General features: G+C 39.3%; 1 protein-coding gene across 2 annotated transcripts in view; it reads left to right on the top strand.

Annotated features, from left to right (window-relative positions):
• Positions 1–3341: 3341 nt before the first annotated feature.
• Positions 3342–20210, top strand: part of LOC139375050 (neuronal PAS domain-containing protein 3) — a 366286-nt gene continuing 349417 nt past the window's right edge. The window contains exon 1 of one of the 2 annotated variants that reach the window (XM_071116431.1): positions 3342–3566. In XM_071116431.1, coding sequence (XP_070972532.1) covers positions 3517–3566 — 50 coding nt within the window. In that variant the 5' untranslated portion in view covers positions 3342–3516. The remainder of the gene's footprint in view (positions 3567–20210) is intronic. The other variant, XM_071116430.1, reaches the window with a different exon arrangement.

Here is a 20210-nt window from a genome sequence, read left to right as displayed (position 1 = left end):
GGGGGGTTCAGTCCTTCAAAGAAAGATAAGAAAATATCACACTTCAATTGTTGGAGAAAAACTGAACGCGTCAGCGTTATTTGGAAGTTTTTTTGAGCGATTTTTTTGCATACTGGCCTATCATCACATCTCGGCATCCTTACAAATAGCATCGGTCCACTTTGGAAGTGACGAGTGTGCCAACAATAGTGGTAGGGCATAAGATAATTTTTTGCAATCCTCTCATTCTAATCTAGGTTTAACGATTTGGTCAGCGAACTATTGCTAACTTTTGTTGTGTCTATGGTGTAAGTCTAACACGTAATCAATTTCAAAACGTTAACTTGCATTGTTTTGTTCGTAATAATAACAATTGGATTGGAATTTTGGAAAAAGATGCTGTGCGCACCGAGAATGGAAACAGGTCCGCGATTGTGGCTTTAAGCCCTTTATTTTTCTAATATCTTAACAACCAGTATTCAATTTGATTATCTTACAGAGATAAAACTTCAGTACATTCAAAATAACCTTATTGGTGAGCTTTTTATTGGTGAGCTTCGGTTCCCGAAGAAGCGCCTGTCAGTTTGTTCTCCTGTTAACTTTGTAGGTAGCCTAAAACTTCCTGACCGGCTGTCGCTTCTTATATTTCAACTTCTAGATCACCAGATATCAATAACTCTAATCAATGTTTAAATTTTACATATAGGAAATGCTAAACCGAATGGATACATCTAATTGCTGAATAGATCAGAAATATAAGGCTTGACTTTTCAACATTTTACTCTAGAATTACGCGTGATAGTTGCAGTAGCCTATTTGGCAAAACATCAACATTTTGTCATTATATCTAGATAAAGATAAATAACAATATTCATTTATCTTTCCACGGTCTCCAACCTACACATCCCTGCGTAGAGGACGCGTTTCCTGCCCCGCACACTACCGGCATCAATGTCATTGCTAACCTCCTGAAAGCTGCAGTTGTCTCGTCGCTGATACAGAGAGAAATCCAGACATAGAATGGCCGATGAGCTGGTGACCATCACTCATGGGATTGTGGTGTGACTTGTTCGGCTGGAGGGAAGACTGCTGATATTCTTTGAAAAATCTTCATAGACTCAGTGCGTGTTCAATCTACCAGAGCAGGGATGATCAGGATCTTCCCGGATTTCAGCGTTCAGGTGACGGCGGCAGGTGGAGGAGCCGGGGGAATGCCATCAGGTCCTGCGGTGGGGAGAATCCCCGGTACCACTAACGGGAACCCGCAGAACGTCCAGGGGATCACGTCCTATCAACAAAGGTATGTTGACCTGACCACTGGGGAAATGTCTTTTGTATTGTTTTATTTCACAAATTCTTTAATTCAGACACGGGCACAATACTAGTCTTATGGATATGTTATAAGTCACTGAACAGTTTGGGTTGTTTAATGGGCAGGCCTACCACGTTTATAACATAAGGCATTATCAAGTTTCACATTATGCCATTTAGCCTATGCAATATAGGCCACATGGATAACAGCAATAGTTCAATTGGCTACAACCTGCAAATGTAGTAAGTCACTTTACATGAAGTTGCATGTTCAATGTCATGCATAAAACAACACTTGGCTTGACAATCAACTTATTCTGAAAGATTTAAACTAGGCTATCCATGAGACCTTTATTAAGCCAACGATCATGAAAATGCCCATATTCTGAGCAATCATTCAATAGACTATTTTACAATCAATAATTAGGGTAATATATAGCCTACACTGAATGCTTTACATGCTACTTGATCGTGTAGGGCTGTAACACATATCAAAGGTAATTAAGGTATATGTTATATAGGCCTATGCTAGTTTCTCAGAACATACCAAAACCACAACAGAGTGTAAATACAGAGACTTAATGGCTGGCAAAAGTTACCACATTGACATTACAGGCCTGAATTACAAACTATGGTATTCATGATTAAAAGCTTTTACAACCCACAGTTAAAATCCCAAGTATTTTAGAATGACTCATTATATTTTATTAAACATGTTGGGCAGCTTATATTGTTCCAAGTAAAACAAATAGGCATATAGATTAGCCTATAGCTACAGGCCACATCAGCTGTCTGAAAGAGAACATTTGAATGGCAAACAATGACATGCTAACCTGTTCAAATATACATTTTTCAAGAAATTGGCTGAGACTAATAATCCATGGCACTTTTTCTAAAGCAATTACAATTATTTGATTATATTTTAGCCAATATAACAAAATAACTTGTATAGGTTATATTTTCAAAACAACCATTTTGGTACGGTTAGCTGTATTACAGATGAAATCTGAAAGAGAAGAGATTTTTGTTTTTAACTAAAAAAAACTATAAAAGTATATAACAAAACAAGAAAAAGTTAACACAATTAAAATCCACACTTTGTCTATATTTGCAATGCTACATCAGGACGTTTTGGGATAATTCTAGGCCTTTTACCCTATATCAGAATATTACTTCTTGAAGTTTTTATTTGGCAACTGGTAAACACATTTTACAAACAAATAAAGTTGCACAATAATTTAGAGCATATGACCGACCGGTCAGTGACCTTGACCAGTCATTGATTGAAGGCTAGTTTTCAACTCCATCTTCTTGTTTATCTGATGTGACACTCGAATGATAATTCATTTAAATGCAAATGCTTTAACAATTAGGCTAATGCATGGGTGATTCATAGGCTATGTTATATTACACTCAAATTGCTGGCTTTTTAGATCAGACTACAAAAGTTAATCACAGCCAGATAAATGAAATAATAGGCCTACTTAAAACAGAGATACAACCGTATGTAGGTGGATATATTTTTATTAAAATTATGAATCTTGATGTTGTTAGTGATATATAGTCACGTCCAATATCTGCAAAAACTATTAAGATGATCAGAAACAGTTCATTTAGTGAGAAAACGTCATAATACAAACATTTATAAATACTTCCAATTGCAGAACAAAAAGCAATTCCAAGGGAATTTGCGTATTGCAACCTGTATAACGCAAAAAAAAAAAACTGTTTCCAACTACAACTGAGTGGCGTTGTTGCGCCGGCTGGAGAGAAGATGTGTCCCTTTTCACATAGAGCGAGCCAGGAAAAGCTGTAAAATGCACAGACAAACAGACTCAGAAAAATCCTTTACGAAGCAACGAAGACAAGAGGCTCTTGCGGAAAAATGTAAAGATAGGCTACGATGTTCCCGTTTATAGTGTAGCAATTCCACTGTTACAACCCGAGCTCCATATATCAGGAGAGCAGCTGGATTTGAGAAGCATCCCCCGGTTTCCACTCACTTTTCTTGGCATGCCTTTGGAGCTCGATCTCGGTTTTTTTTTCTCCGTTTTTCACGCTCATGAACGCCAATACACGGAGACAGGGGCATGGCTGGTCCACATCAGCGCTATGGCTTTATTTAAATACACCTAGTCTACATGACGCATTGCTGTCAGACGGCACGGCTTTATGTCAAAATAAATCTGAAGAAAAAAAAGTAAGAAATCAAATAATTGCAGGAAGATGGCGCCCACCAAACCTAGCATTCAGCAAGACCCTACAAGAAGAGAACGGTAACGCTTGGATTGTTCTTTTTCTATATGAAAACGTTGACGCTTATGACTAGATGCTATGCAATTTTGAGTGGAGATGTCAGAAGTTTCGATGTTGCCCTTTTCAGCAGGAGTGCATCTGATAATTGGGGACCTTGGCGTTCGGGTAACAGGTATAGACTGAGAAGGCGTATGTTATAGGCTACTACAGAACAGCTAGTGCTGGCCAGCAATGCAGGCACTTTCGCATTGTTTATGTGCTAAGCAAGGTTGTTAACTGTCGTAAACATATTCATTCATCGATGACAATGCCGCTGTTTGTTTCTGTGTAGAGGAAAAAGCTGCTTGCTAGGCCAGGCTGTGCTGTTCTGTGTGCGGTAGTGGTGATTCTCTGCATGCTGTTTTGCAGCGGAACCTCAGTCAGTCTGAAGCTTATGTGAGAGCGAAATTAGCATACACCAGCAACCAGCTGTTGAGGAACTTTAAATGTAGCACATGGATTACTCTGTGTTGTCAGATCAGAAATCACCCTCTGGTAATGGTTCTAGTAGACTTGTAGTTAAGGACAACACACACTGTGGCTGCGACAGTCAAATTGTATTATAGCTAATTTGCATGTTTTTAAAAACAAGCAGGTGATTAGATTGAAATGAATAATGGTATGTTACTATCTGTAGTTTAAAGTGGCTCTTGAAGGCAGCAATGAGTTGTATTTTCACAAATAATATATACATTCATTATGATATAGCCCCCCCCACCACCACCACCACCACTACATGAACAAGTTAGAAATAAACTTTAGGATCAGAGTTTATTACAAACACTGACAATTTCATAGCAGACAGTTTTAATCCATTCAGAAAGTATTCATCGCCCTGACTTATTCCACATTTTGTAGTGTTACGGCCTGAATATAAAATGGATTAAAAATATTTAAAAATCACCCATCTACACACAATATCCCGTTAAGGACAAAGTGAAAACATGCATTTATAAATTTAAGCAAATTTATTGAAAATGAAATACTGAAATATCTCATTTACATAAGTATTCACACCGCTGAGTCAATACATGTTAGAATCACCTGTATTCAGCGATTACAGCTGTGAGTCTTTCTAGGTAAGTCTCTAAGAGCTTTGCACACCTGGATTGTACAATATTTGCACATTATTCTTTTAAAAATTCTTGAAGTTCTATCAAGTTGGTTGTTGATCATTGTTAGACAGCCATTTTCAAGTCTTGCCATAGATTTTCAAGCCGATTTAAGTCAAAACTGTAACTAGGCCTCTCAGGAACATTCAACGTCGTCTTGGTTAGCAACCCCAGTGTATATTTGGCCTTGTGTTTTAGGTTATTGTCCTGCTGAAAAGGGAATTTGTCTCCCAGTGTCTGTTGGAAAGCAGATTGAACCAGGTTCTCCTCTGGAATTTTGCCTGTGCTTAGCTATATTCTGTTTCTTTTCATCCTAAAAAACTCCCTAGTCCTTGCCAATGACAAGCTACCCATAACATGATCCAGCCACCACCATGCTTGAAAATATGATGAGTGGTAGTCAGTGATACATAACACTTTGTATTCCGGATTTAAAGTTAATTTCTTAGCTAAATGTTTAAATGTTTTTCACTTTAGTGCCTTATTGCAAACAGGATGCATGTTTTGAAATATTGTTATTATTTACAGTCTTCCATCTTTTCACTGTCATTTAGGTTAGTACTGTGGAGTAACTACAATGTTGTTGATCCATCCTCAGTTTTTTCCTATCACAGACATTTCAGCTTTTCCTTTGTAATTAAAATGACTTTTTTTGGTACATTATTTCACTTTGACATCATGGGGTATTGTGTGTAGGCCAGTGACACAAAATCTAAATTGTATCAACTTTAAATTCAGGCTGTAACACAACAAAATGTGGAAAAAGTAAAGGGGTGTGAATACTTTCTGAAGGTGCTTGTGTGTTATTGAATACACTACAAGTGCTTTTATTGAACTGAACCAAGGGGTTACAATCTATCAATGTTTGCCGGGGTGTAACTTCTTAGGACACATTGTATCTAACACATGATTGTGCTGCATTTTAACAATACATTGCTGTAAATTCTTCTCTAAAAGGAAAATAAGGTTAGCTGTCATTCAAGAACTATAAGCTTAAGCAGGTTAATTTTTATGGGTATGTGAGGAAAAGCAAATATAGCGAAAACTTGAGATGGACCATTATTGTCAATAGGCTATAGGCTACTTGCTATTGTGAATTACTATTATTCTATACACATATTGTTAATAACCCTAATTAAACATTTACTATCTTCCTGGTCTGAGTGCACCCTGCTATTTCACTAATTCACCATTTCATTCAGTACATTTACAATTGCAGCAGCAGCATCCAGCCAGCAGCAGCAGGGAATGTTTATGCTAAGTCAGTCTCTAGTAATCTCTCTGGCAGGAGCATATTTGTGTGCCATTCTGGGCTATATCTGAGAGATAGGAATCTTGAAGATGGAATTAATTTTGAGGGGGGAAACTTCATAGCCTGTGCATGAGTGCTTTCTTTATCACCTGTCTCCTATTGCCAGTCTGCAGAGGTAAATCAGACTCTGATCTGTTATTCTGCTCCACTTGAGAGTTGAACTTAATAACACTTGGGTCTGAGAATTCTGATGAAGGACTAGGTGAATATATTTAATTTAATGCCCCTCTTAATAGCATCCTTATGTTTGCCAGAGTGTGTGTGTGTGTGTGTGGGGGGGGGGGGGGGGGGGGGGCTGTTTATAGTTGTTGCTGTCCTCAAGGTGGTGTAATCTGACTAATGCCATCCTGACTAGGGCAAACAACTCTGCTGGCTGGATTAAGTGTTAAAATTTAAAGAGAGAGAGAGAGAGAGAGAGAAACGGTGTTGGCTTGAGTTCACACAACAGAGTAACTAACCGCAAAGTTGGCATTCTTTCACAAACCATTTCCCTCCCTTTGGGCAAACAAAAGTGCTAAATTGTCCTATTTCCTATTCTGTTCACTTCAGAAGATTTATAAAACATAATTAAGAATGAGTATAACTATGATTGCTATAGTCTGGAAAATGGTGAGGGGAGCAATGTGATGGTGTAGTTGCTGTAGGCAAAGCATTCGGCTATGTTTAGTTGAAAATGATGCCACATTTTACTTTTATTTTGATGGAATAACAGAGGGAGCCAAGCATTTTTTTGCTAGTGGTCTCAAATATTAAAGCATTGCATTATTTTACCCTCTGCCTTTCAATGTCAAAATATGTCAATATTTGTAAGAACACACAAAGAAATGAAATTGTTGCAGTACATAATTATTGTTTACAATGATAGAGGTAGGCCTTACTGTAATTTTCACTTGTCATACACGACTTGAACCAGGCAGCAATGTACATATAGATTTATTGTAAAACATGTTTCTACTCGTCTTTTAAACCATTTTCATGTCAACTGAAATAGTAGAAACATGTTAGATGAAATTGCCTTTTTTTTGTGTGAGGGAGAGCGTTGAACCAAAGCAAATGTTCAAGGAAACAGTCATGCCAGAAATGAACACTAATGCGTTATTATCAGAAAACAATGTTTGTTATGGACCTTATTCCAAATATATCCCTTTCACATCACAGCCACAGCCCTCCTTATTGGTTGTTTTCATAACGATGGCGATGGTGCACTAGCTTGGGTGTGTTGCTGTAAAACCATGGTACAGAGAACACACTATCCAATCCTATCGATTGAATATTGAATAGTTAGAGAACAGAGGTGTATAACTCTGTTTATTTATCACAATTAGGATTGATTTCTGCTTTCTGGTGTGTGTCTCTCTTTCTGGCTGCACACATATGGTCCCCGGCACTGTTGATTACCGTTGTTCTCCCTCTTTCCTCTGTATGTGTGTGTGTGTGTGTGTAACTGCATGGTTACTGTGAAGGTCAGAGTAGAGAGCGAGAGATGCGTAAAGAAGATGCATCCTGGGTAAAAAGGTGTAATGGTGCAGCCAACGGGTTGGAGCTGCTGCATTAAAGCACAGCAAGGCTTGTCTTACAGAGAGACGTGTGTTTTATTACTCACGTCATGACGCTGCTCACCACACACTACTTGATCGTACGTTTTTGCTGTTGTGTAGTTTCCAGGCGTGGCTGGTTGACTGACTGGCTGTCATTTGTATCATCTTTAGACTGTGTCATGTGTACTTTAAGTGGTAGTGGTGGGCTCATAGAGAAACACCTGTTATAGTGACCATGAGCCAGCAGGCCAAATTTCACATATTTGTCCACTTTGGGGTGGCAAAGTCTAATGATGATTTTCATTAAGGTTTATGTCTGTGGGTTGTATTTTGGTATGATACCCACGTATCAGAGGTAGCTAAATGTGGTTAGCACTGCATTATATGTTATGATCCCTATGCGGTTAGTTCGGCCAACAGGATTGAGGTTATGACATTTCGTTTTGTATTATAAGGGAGCAATCTTCTCAAACTTAGGCAATTTGGTATGTTATTAACTTCATAATATAACACATATTAAGGTATGAAACAATTGGAATGATAATTACATCTCTTGGGGCCCACCTTGGGGGGGTCAAAGGTCATACATGTAAGCATTTTGGGCTATATCGAGCCAGAATGGACATTATTATTGTGATGTGCTCTGTTATCACATGGTACCCTAGATGACAACTGCACCAAATTTCACACAGAACAAGGTTAACCATTGGGAAAGTTATTTTATTTCAGCGAAATTCAGTCACCATAGATTTAGTCTATATTCAGTCCCAGCAGCCTATTTTCAAGATGGCCGCCATTGATTTAGATGGGGAGGAACTGAATTTATTGAGCATGGCCATAACTGAATAAATCATTGGTGTAATAACACCAATAATGGCTTAAATTGTGTGTTACAATCAGTAAAATCCAAAATGATGGCCCAGGTATGTCAGTTATATTTATTTAGGTAAATATTAGCACAATAGGTCTGCTGATGGGGAAGCTTCTATGCATAGTCACTTTAATAACTCTATCTCCATGTATATATTACCTCAACTAACCGGTGCCCCCACACATTGACTTTGTACATACCCTGTATGTAGTGTTGCTATTGTTATTTTACTGCTGCTCTTTAATTACTTGTTACTTTTATTTCTTATTCTTATCTGTATTTTTTTTAAACTGCATTGTTGGTTAGGGGCTCTTAAGTAAGCTGTAATACCTGTTGTATTCGGTGCATGTGACTAATACAATTTGATTTGATTTGATTTTAAAAAAATATTCAAAAAAAGAAGTCAGAATTGCAGATTTCTTTTGCCATTTCAAAAATATTCCATTGAAGCGCTTAGAAAATCTTTCAGAAGCATTCACTGATGTCTATTGATTAAAACATTTTCCTTGGGTGGAATTTTAATCATTTTCAAAATGTCATAATTCATAAACATATATTTTTTTAAACAGCCTGAAAATCTGGTGTTTCTATGTCAAGCGGTTTTTGTCTTCTGTGATGTATACAAAATGTAATATTGGGATGCAAACTCAAAATGTAATGCATTTAATCTCTATATCTGACATGGTACAGGTTTCTTCTCTTTTTAAGCCCAGAACCATGTGTGTGAGGTGCATACTTGGGTTTCAAAGTAGATTTGTTTAAGACTACCAAGAAACAATCTGTGTGACCCTGATTTAGCCCACTGCAGTAAAAGGTTAAAATAATATGCAATATGATTCTATAAATTGTGTTAACATCAAGAAATGTGACGTGAAATCTGCCTAGTACATTGCACCCTATATAAAATCCCATAGGAATGCATTACATCCAGCAGAGGTACAGGTAACCCATTTTTGCAAAATTCCTTCATATTGAGTGTCCCAAATTTTACAGAAAGCTAGTAAAAGTCTAAACAATGATGCATAGGTATTGCTGATTTAACTATAGGGTACACATTTTCCAATATGGCTGCCAACCAGCTCCATTGGTTTTAATTGGATTGGTCTGACATTGCCACAAATCTTCCAATAAAATGTGGAATAGGCCTAATGATAATACAAAAATTACTATAGTTATGCAGATAACACAACTAATTTAGCCAGATTTGCAAAATATATAGTCTTTGTAAAATATTAGCAAAAAAATTGTGTTGTTGTTGCCTAAAACACTATTTATATATCTGTTTTTGATCGGTATTTGCATCCCTAATTTCTCTATTTTATTTTCAAACATTATATAATAATGATATACAAGATTATGCCATATTGTTAAATATACAATCTGTGTATTGAATCCTGTCAAATACACTGCATTCCAACCTAACATTATAACAAACCGCCTAATGATGAAGGCATCAACTTACAAAGCTGGTGAAGTATTAAAGCCTTAGGTTTACAGTCTTTATATATGGTGCACAGTTACACTATTTGTATATTGTAGTATAGGGCCTACTGAAAAATGTATTGGTTAGTGGCTGTTGAGGGTTGTCGAGGGCACCAGCATTAATCCAGTTGCTAAAAGGCTATGTTTTTTCTAATTATCAATTGCAGAATTTTTATTACATTTGCCAACCATTCACTGAACTTATGGCTACAAAAGGAGGTAACATACAGTATTTCATTAAATAACTTAGAAGGTTGAAGGTTAAGAGTGCACTTTTAAGATCATGATTAAAAGAGATCATTTGTCTTGACCTAAATCTTTGTGCTAACTTGCTGGGGACAACTCAACAAATGACAGAGAACACCTTTCATCTTAGCATGCTGAGTATTGCTAAACAGCAGACTATTATAGGTGACAACTATAAAACCAATACGTTACCAGATTCGATCTCTTGGACTTGTATTACTTCCCAGTATGACCAATTTCCCTAAAATAAATACAGGTAACTGCCAAACTGAAGGAAACACCAACACAAAGTGTCTTAATAAGGTGCTGAGGCACCACGACCCAGGACAGATTCAATGCATCTTGGCATAGATTCTACAAGTGTCTGGAACTCGATTGGAGGGAACCGACACCATTCTTTCACGAGGAATTCCATCATTCGGTTGGTGGTGGTTGAAAACGCTCGGGCGCCGCTCCAGAATCTCCCGTAAGTGTTCATTTGGGTTGAGATCTGGTGACTGAGACGGCCATGGCAGATGGTTTACATCGTTTTCATGCTCATCAAACCATTCAGTGACCACTGGTGCCTGTGCATTAGGGCATTGTCATCCTATGCAGGCATAGCCATGGTAGCCAAAATAAAGTGGACACATTTTCCCACTGGCCCATTAGACTATTAAGCACTATTCTCTCTGCTTATCTATGCCTAATACTATAACACCCATATGAATGAACTCAGTGATATTTATCCAACATAGCTATTCTTATACACATACAGTAAGTAGTTCGCTAATATAGCTCATACCCTGTTATTGCCCCCTGAAAATTCCTTGACAAGGCACAGGCAGGCACACAGAAATTGTGTTGTGTATTTTAAGAGAATGGCTGTGCAATATCCACTCTCTCCCACCTCACTTCCCTATACTGGAGGGGATGCAATCACTACAGGTCTGCTGACAGGGCAGCTTTTTCAGGTGCCTGTCCTTGAGCACAGTTCAATTACCAAGTACGATTGTTTAAATACAAGGTCTCTCTCGCTCTCGCTCTCGCTCTCGCTCTCTCCCTCTCTCTCTCTCTCTCTTTCTCTCTCTCTCTCGCTCCCTCTCTCTCTCTCTCTCTCTCTCTCTCTCTCTCTCTCTCTCTCTCTCTCGTCCTTTATCTATTTGTAAGAGCATGACTGTTCTGTTCTCCCTGCTGGTTTCCTTTGGGAAATAACCATTCTCTGTATTCATCACAATCACTGAGCAGCGGCTTGACTTACAATACTTAATGCCTTTGTTTGCACACCAAAGTCACGACTTTAAATAGTCACAGGTGACAAGGGAATTGCGAACAGAGCACAGGCACAGCGCACGTCTATCTTTTAATGTCCGTCCGCAGCAGAGAAGAGACCTGCGTTTAGTGTCTTTTCTTCCAGACAGATGTTGAGCATGCTGATTCCCATCTGCTGTTTTAGTTCAGGTGCTCTGCTCTCTGCCAACGCGCCCTCTCACAATCTACCACTGTGTACCTACACACCTAACCTGCATCTCGCCGGACTGTAGTCGTGCCTTTTGCGTCCCTTTGATATTTTAAGTAGAAATCGTGCACCTGTTATATTCAATAAAGTGCCCTTTAATATAGACCACATGTTGAATTCAATAAATCCAATTTAAAAAAAAATATGAATAAAGAATTTGCTGAACTGGTAATATGTAGCATTTTGACACGTCTCTCTGTGCACCCTGGGTGACTTACAGGATGATTTGAACCCACTTAACCCCAAAAAGTTTTCACCATATTTGTAACGCTAAGTTATTTTGTTGCTTTGACAAAGTCATTTCTAAACATGATTATTTATTTCATGTGATAAGTGATAAGGTCATGTGATAAGGTCAACCCTGTTTATGGCTAATTTAAGATAAAATCGTCAACCCTGTTGACGCAAAAGGAAAAACAGATAATGAATTGCTAGCACTTATTTGGGTTTATACATGTTCTTTTAGCTCTTCTGGTGTTATTTATCAAGTTGAACATGTTCTCTTTATGACAGAATGTTAAATGAGGTGAAATCAAAGTTCTTTTCACCAAGTTCGACATCTCAAAAAGCACCGAATTGGTGGAACGGACCAGTAGTCTACAACTGGGCAAATCTATTTCAAATTTTCCTCGGTCGGCAGTCTGCTACTGCGGCTTCTACTTCTTTCGCTCTGTCTTCATGTTCCTCTTTCCTTCTCTTCAACTGGGCCAGATTTGTAACTGACGCTTTGAATAATACGTCTCCATGCCATAACGTTGACCTGGTGGAGTAACTTACAGATATTAAGCCCCAATAATTTTCTCCTCTGATTGTCCCCGGCTCCTTGGCTCTGACCACAGGCACCTGCAGGGCCCTCCTATATGATCAAGGGACTCTCTGTGAAATTGCGATTGATTATTCAGTTTAGTGCGAGAGCAGGAGGTAAAAACCCAACCAGATTAACTGCCCTAGCTCGGTCTGCTGGTACAATTCCAACAGCATGTTACAGACTTAGACCTGGAATAAATGGATTCCAACATGAAAATGCCGGGCAGCCTACTACCTTACAACACCTGTCTGTCATTCTCTTAACTGAATGGCATCCTGGCTTCTGAAGTAGCAGTAACGTGTTTCATGTTACAGACCTGGAGTAAATAGATTCCCACTATGTGGAAACGCCGGGTAGCCTATCCAACCTGTCTGTCCATCCGTCCATTTGTCTGTCTGTCTGGGTTATATCTGTCACTCTTTTAACTGAATGTCATACGTGCTACGTGCTTGTAGCAGTAACCCCTGGCCAACCTCACTCACAAAGGAGCTGTGGCTCTGTAGATATTCCTAGTAAAGCATTCCTTAAGGATGTTGTTATAGAGAGAAGGCCCCGTGCTGGGCTTTACTTGGTGACATTTTGAAGTGGGAGTCCCCCGCTGATTGGAGTGCAATCTTGTTTAAAGGAATGTCATTTGAATCCAGGGTTCCAACACATACACAGTTCCACACAGAACACTACACGTGCACATGCTCTCAACTCTAAAGCCACAAAGAACTGATATGAAAACTAATTAAATATGACCAATACTTGGATAAGATAAGATAATGACACCTACATTTTTGCAGTCCTTGGAGTCCCTCTGCACCCAGCTCTGCAGATCCTTTTACCCAGAAGCTTTCCAATTCCCAGGATTACAACAAATGGCTGCCTCAGACGAGAGGCCATGTCAGTGGCAGATCTACCCGATCCAGTCACAAACTGAAACTTCCCCCCTACTCGGATTGACAGATACTACAACCGCCCTATGCCTTACTTTGTGAGACTGCTTAATGCTGCTTAACTGTAGTATTGTATACAACATCTCATATTTATGTATTTATTTGCTTACTTGCATAGGCCTATGTATGCTGCAATTCAGCTTTTAGCTGAAAATGTTTACAATTCAAAATAAACCTTAAATATAATTTAATCACACTTTAAGATATACATGTAACATGTTTAGGCCTACACGGACAGAATTAATGCACATATTTAGAACGTGGCCTTCTATGCCACGTCAATTTGCTTTAATGCCCGATGCCACTGTTCATGGTTGTTGTCGGTGGACAACTTCCACTGATTGTTTTCCATGTCATTTCAGCAAGTCATGACACCCACCATCTCAAATTGTTCTGAAATCGTTGAACAATGAAATATAATTTTAATTTATTGGATTAATGTCATTTTCAATAATTATAGTACCTTACAACTTTTTACTAACAATTAGTAAGTCCAAAGAAGTGGTCAAAAGCCATCCACGGACCGCCCACTCCCCATGCCAATCCCACCCCAACAATGAGTATACAGTATCAGTTCTCTATGTTTGACATGTAGTATGGAGCTGAGGCTTTGAGTATTGTTTCTTCATCCTATGTAATGTCTTCTCAATGATTTTGGGGATTCTTTTTTTTCCGTTCAGAAATGTATTAACATTGTCACGCTTCACATGCAAATCATCTAAAAGTAACATAATTGAGGTACACAATACATTTTTAGATAGTTTTAGATGATTTGGACATGACGGGTGAAAATGCTCATGTAGGCACCATTGACTTGCATTGGATTTGTGAAACAAATGCATTTGAAATAGGGGGCAGGTAAATAAAAAACAAAGCATGGGTTGCTGTCATACCAGAGGGGTATCCTACGAAGCAAGCTCTACTCAGGGTTTCTAAAGCTAACTAGCTTCAGTTAGCTTCACTTTCCAGCTCAGGCTTCGTCCATACTACGATGGTGGATATTGCTCGTCCACATGCCACTAACTCTAGCAGGCTTGTAACTGTACATTCTTGTTGCACATAGCTAGTCAAACGCCAAACTCTTCATTGAGACAACTCTGAAACATCGATCAATGGGCGAGTCAGTCCCACATTTTCATTGCTGCCGAAATCAAAATGAATGAAAAGTAATCTCGCAAATTCAGCAGGCTATGATATGACATTTAGAAGTGAGGTCTTTATTTTATTACTTATCATTAATGCAGACTTTGATGTGCTTTGGTGTGATTATCGATGCACAACCACAAGCATCCTTTCCCCACTCCTATCGAGTCATACCAAAGTGTTACTGTCCATGAAGTTTAAAATGCATTCTGTCATTACTAAATGTGTAATGTGATATATTTTAACATGACTATTTTTTAACACACAAACATTTGATTAATAAAATATTTGATCAGTTCTCCTCAAATGAAGGGGATTATGATGTAATCTTTGCAAGAGGGAGGGAATCTGATTTAATTTGTCCTCAACTCAGTCATATCACTCAGGGTAAGTGGAGTTAGCCGTGAGTTAGCCTGCCCTGGAGCAGGTTAGTTCTGAAGGATTCATAGAAATTTACCTGGCTAAAGGTGAGCCACTTTCGTGTGTCCGGTTATCCCGAGTTGAACTCAGAGTTGACCAAAGTTATCAGAAAGCACAGCTCCACGGATAAATTATTAAACTGTATTAGTGATTTAAATACTTTGATGGCTCACAACTTCCTCCAGCTAAATCAAGACAAGACCGAGGTACTTATTGTTGGAGCCAAAGTACAGAGGGAGAATCTGGCCTCACAAAAACAAAAATCTGGCCTCACAAAAACACCAGGTACATTTCTTTTGTTATTTTAGTTTCTGAACTAATCAGAAACTATATTTATTTCAATATATATATATTTTTGACAAGCATTTCGCTACACCCGCAATAACATCTGCTTAACACATATACAGTGGGAAGAACAAGTATTTGATACACTGCCGATTTTGCAGGTTTTCCTACTTACAAAGCATGTAGAGTTCTGCAATTTTTATCATAGGTACACTTCAACTGTGAGAGACGGAATCTAAAACAAAAATCCAGAAAATCACATTGTATGATTTTTAAGTAATTAATTTGCATTTTATTGCATGACATAAGTATTTGATACATCAGAAAAGCAGAACTTAATATTTGGTGAAGAAACCTATGTTTACAATTACAGAGATCATACGTTTCCTGTAGTTCTTGACCAGGTTTGCACACACTGCAGCAGGGATTTTGGCCCACTCCTCCATACAGACCTTCTCCAGATCCGTAAGGTTTCGGGGCTGTCGCTGGGCAATACGGACTTTCAGCTTCCTCCAAAGATTTTCTATTGGGTTCAGGTCTGGAGACTGGCTAGGCCACTCCAGGACCTTGAGATGCTTCTTACGGAGCCCCTCCTTAGTTGCCCTGGCTGTGTGTTTCGGGTCGTTGTCATGCTGGAAGACCCAGCCACGACCCATCTCCAATGCTCTTACTGAGGGAAGGAGGTTGTTGGCCAAGATCTTGCGATACATGGCCCCATCCATCCTCCCCTCAATACGGTGCAGTCGTCCTGTCCCCTTTGCAGAAAAGCATCCCCAAAGAATGATGTTTCCACCTCCATGCTTCACGGTTGGGATGGTGTTCTTGGACCTCTGGATCATCCAGATGGTCATTGGCAAACTTCAGACGCGCCTGGACATGCTTGAGCAGGGAGACCTTGCGTGCGCTGCAGGATTTTAATCCATGACGGTGTAGTGTGTTACTAATGGTTTTCTTTGAGACTGTGGTCCCAGCTCTCTTCAGGTCATTGACCAGGTCCTGCTGTGTAGTTCTGGGCCGATGTCTCACCTTCCTCATGATCATTGATGCCCCACGAGGTGAGATCTTGCATGGAGCCCCAGACCGAGGGTGATTGACCGTCATCTTGAACTTCTTCCATTTTCTAATAATTGCGCCAACAGTTGTTGCCTTCTCACCAAGCTGCTTGCCTATTGTCCTGGAACCCATCCCAGCCTTGTGCAGGTCTACAATTTTATATCTGATGCCCTTACACAGCCCTCTGGTCTTGGCCATTGTGGAGAGGTTGGAGTCTGTTTGATTAAGTGTGTGGACAGGTGTCTTTTATACAGGTAACGAGTTCAAACAGGTGCCGTTAATACAGGTAATGAGTGGAGAACAGGAGGGCTTCTTAACGAAAAACGAACATGTCTGTGAGAGACGGAATTCTTACTGGTTGGTAGGTGATCAAATACTTATGTCATGCAATAAAATGCTAATTAATTACTTTAAAATCATACAATGTGATTTTCTGGATTTTTGTTTTAGATTCTGTCTCTCACAGTTGAACTGTACCTATGATAACAATTACAGACCTCTACATGCTTTGTAAGTAGGAAAACCTGCAAAATCGGAGGTGTATCAAATACTTGTTCTCCCCACTGTATGTGACAAATAACATTTGATTTGATTTTGTTTGGATTTCACAGTACAGCATAGTAGAGAACAGTAGAGTAAAGTACAGTACAGCACAGGACTGTACTCTACTCTAGTGTGCTCTACTATACAGTACTGAATTCTACTCTACTATAGGCCTACTACTATACTCTACTTTTCATCACATTACTTTACTGTAATGTACTGTTCTGTACTCTACTGTGCTTCACTGTACTGTACTGTGATATCCAAACTTGGGAAACATAGACGTCTATGATTGGTTCAGATTTGGTCTGGTCACCAATCATGGATGTCTATATTAGGGCCAAAACAAGGCCGGGGCGGACTGACCAAATTTCAACAACTTTTCCACATCCATGGACCTCCAGTGTCGGTCAGTGCTCAGTGGGTGCGGATGCTGGTTACTGTAAATGGAAAGAGAAGGGGATCATGGGTAGGTGTCAGTAAGAGCCAGGAGAGGAAACATTAACCGGAGAGAGAGAAAAAAGAGGGAGAGAGAGGCAGAGAGAGAGAGAGGGAGGGGTTGTCCAGACTGTTTTCACACACTTGCTTGTGAAACACACAAAACTAAATACAGTTGAAGTCAGATGTTTACTTACACTTAGGTTGGAGTCATTAAAACTCGTTTTTCAACCACTCCACAAATTTCTTGGTAACAAACTATAGTTTTGGCAAGTCGGTTAGGACATCTACTTTGTGCATGACACAAGTAATTTTTCCAACGATTGTTTACAGACAGATTTATTTCACTTATAATTCACTGTATCACAATTCCAGTGTGTCAGAAGTTTACATACACTAAGTTGACTGTGCCTTTAAACAGCTTGGAAAATTCCAGAAAATTACGTCATGGCTTTAGAAGCTTCTGATAGGCTAATTGACATCATTTGAGTCAATTAGAGGTGTACCTGTGGCTGTATTTCAAGGCCTACCTTCAAACTCAGTGTCCCTTTGCTTGACATCATGGGAAAATCAAAAGAAATCAGCCAAGACCTCAGAAAAAAAATTTGACCTCCAAAAGTCTGGCTCATCCTTGGGAGCAATTTCCAAACTCCTGAAGGTACCACGTTCGTCTGTAAAAACAATTGTAGCAAAGTATAAACACCATGGGACCACACAGTCGTCATACCGCTCAGGAAGGAGACGCCTTCTGTCTCCTAGAGATGAATGTACTTTGGTGCGTTAAGTGCAAATCAATCCCAGAACAACAGCAAAGGACCTTGTGAAGATGCTGTAGGAAACAGGTACAAAAGTATCTATATCCACAGTAAAAGGAGTCCAAATTGACATAACCTGAAAGGCCTCTCAGCAAGGAAGAAGCTACTGCTCCAAAACCACCATAAAAAAGCTGCTGTTTGCAACTGCACATGGGGACAAAGACGGTACTTTTTGGAGAAATGTCCTCTGGTTGGATTTAAGAAAAATAGAACTGTTTGGCCATAATGACCATCATTATGTTTGGAGGAAAAAGGGGAGGCTTGCATGCCGAAGAACACCATCCCAACCGTGAAGCACGGGGGTGGCAGCATCATGTTGTGGGAGTGCTTTGCTGCAGAAGGGATTGGTGCACTTCACAAAATAGATGAGGGAGGAATATTATGTGGATATATTGAAGCAACATCCCTAGACATCAGTCAGGAAGTTAAAGCTTGGTCGCAAATGGGTCTTCCAAATGGACAATGACCCCAAGCATACTTACAAAGTTGTGGCAAAATGGCTTAAGGACAACAAAGTCGAGGTTTTGGTGTGGCCATCACAAAGCCCTCACCTCAATCCTATAGAACATTTGTGGGCAGCAATGAAAAAGTGTGTGCGAGCAAGGAGGCCTACAAACCTGACTCAGTTACAGCAGCTCTGTCAGGAGGAATGGGCCAAAATTCACCCAACTTATGTGGGAAGCTTGTGGAAGGCTACCCAAATCATTTGACCCAAGTTCAACAATTTAAAGGCAATGCTACCCAATACTTATCGAGTGTATGTAAACTCTGTGGCATTGTGTTGTGTGACAAAACTGCACATTTTAGAGTGGCCTTTTCATTTCCCCAGCACAAGGTGCACCTATGTAATGATCATGCTGTTTAATCATCTTCTTCAAATGCCAATCCTGTAAGGTGGATGGATTATCTTGGCAAAGGAGATGCTTACTAACAGGGATGTAAACAAATTTGTGCACAAAATCTGAGAGAAATGTTTTTGTATGGAACATTTCTGGGATCTTTTATTTTAGCTCATGAAACAGGAGACCAACACATGTAGAGTTTAAATATTTGTTCAGTATTGTTGGCAGAGGTCTTAACTTCAACATTAATGTGATTTGATGTATTTCTAATGCCTTTTAAGACTTTTTCTGGTCAATGTTTTCTAAGACCCCTTTTCATCTGTGTGATCAGAAATCAAAGCCATTACTTATGCCTAAGGACTCTTAGCTTTTATTTGACCTTCAGTTTGATATGGTCCTATAAAGGTCACGTTGGTGCTCATGGGTCCTTTTACATGACCATATGTAACAGTGATGCTTTGGTGAACCACACTAACATTACGAGTAGTGGAAACTTACCTGAGACCAGAACAATTGCCTATAGGCTTTAGTTCAGCAGGCTAACAAAGTCTTATTATGGCACTTAATTCTAAAAGATGAACGTTGCAAATGCTGTTGTTTTTCTCAGTAGCGGCTAGTAAAACTAAAGTATGCCCGACGAGAGAAGTAGGGTCTAAAAACGTTCAATTAAAAAGACACGTTTTTAACTCAGAGTCCACTTTAAATAGTTGGAGGGTTTTTGCTAGGTCACTTTGTTTTATCAGACTTGATTTCATGGCTGTGCAATTCCCCTCTACTCACTTTTAACTCCTTTCTATCGTATTGTAGCCCTGATTATGTCCCAAAATGGCACCCTATTCCCTATACAGTGCACTACGTTTGACCAGAGCCTATGTAGTGCCCTACACAGGGAATAGGGTGCCATTTGGGACGCACCCCCTGTCTGTGTTTGAAAGTGTAGGTCAATAAGGATGGGTACATTCAGAATTTCATGATCTGTGTAGTGGAACAAATTAAAAGCAAAGCCTGTATCAATCACTGTGAAGGGAGGGTTAATTGTACGCTGCTTCACAAGGCGCCGGACAGATAAAACCAGTAATGAAATACTTACGGCTCTGATGTGGCAACACTTGAGGATGGAATGATAGAAAACAAAGAGGAAATGTTTTCCGATTAGAAATATAAGCTGCTGCAGTGAAGAGAAGGACACTAGCTAAATGTTTATCTTCTTTGATGCCCGTTATAAAAGAGAGAGACCGTTGTTCTTGTGACATTTTTAAATTGGTGTGTACTAGGGTA

This window comes from Oncorhynchus clarkii, chromosome 19, assembly GCF_045791955.1.
Source record: "Oncorhynchus clarkii lewisi isolate Uvic-CL-2024 chromosome 19, UVic_Ocla_1.0, whole genome shotgun sequence".
Lineage (NCBI taxonomy): Eukaryota > Metazoa > Chordata > Actinopteri > Salmoniformes > Salmonidae > Oncorhynchus > Oncorhynchus clarkii.
The sequence above is the reverse complement of the archived record's forward strand: the minus strand, read 5'-3'. Positions and strand labels throughout refer to the sequence as shown.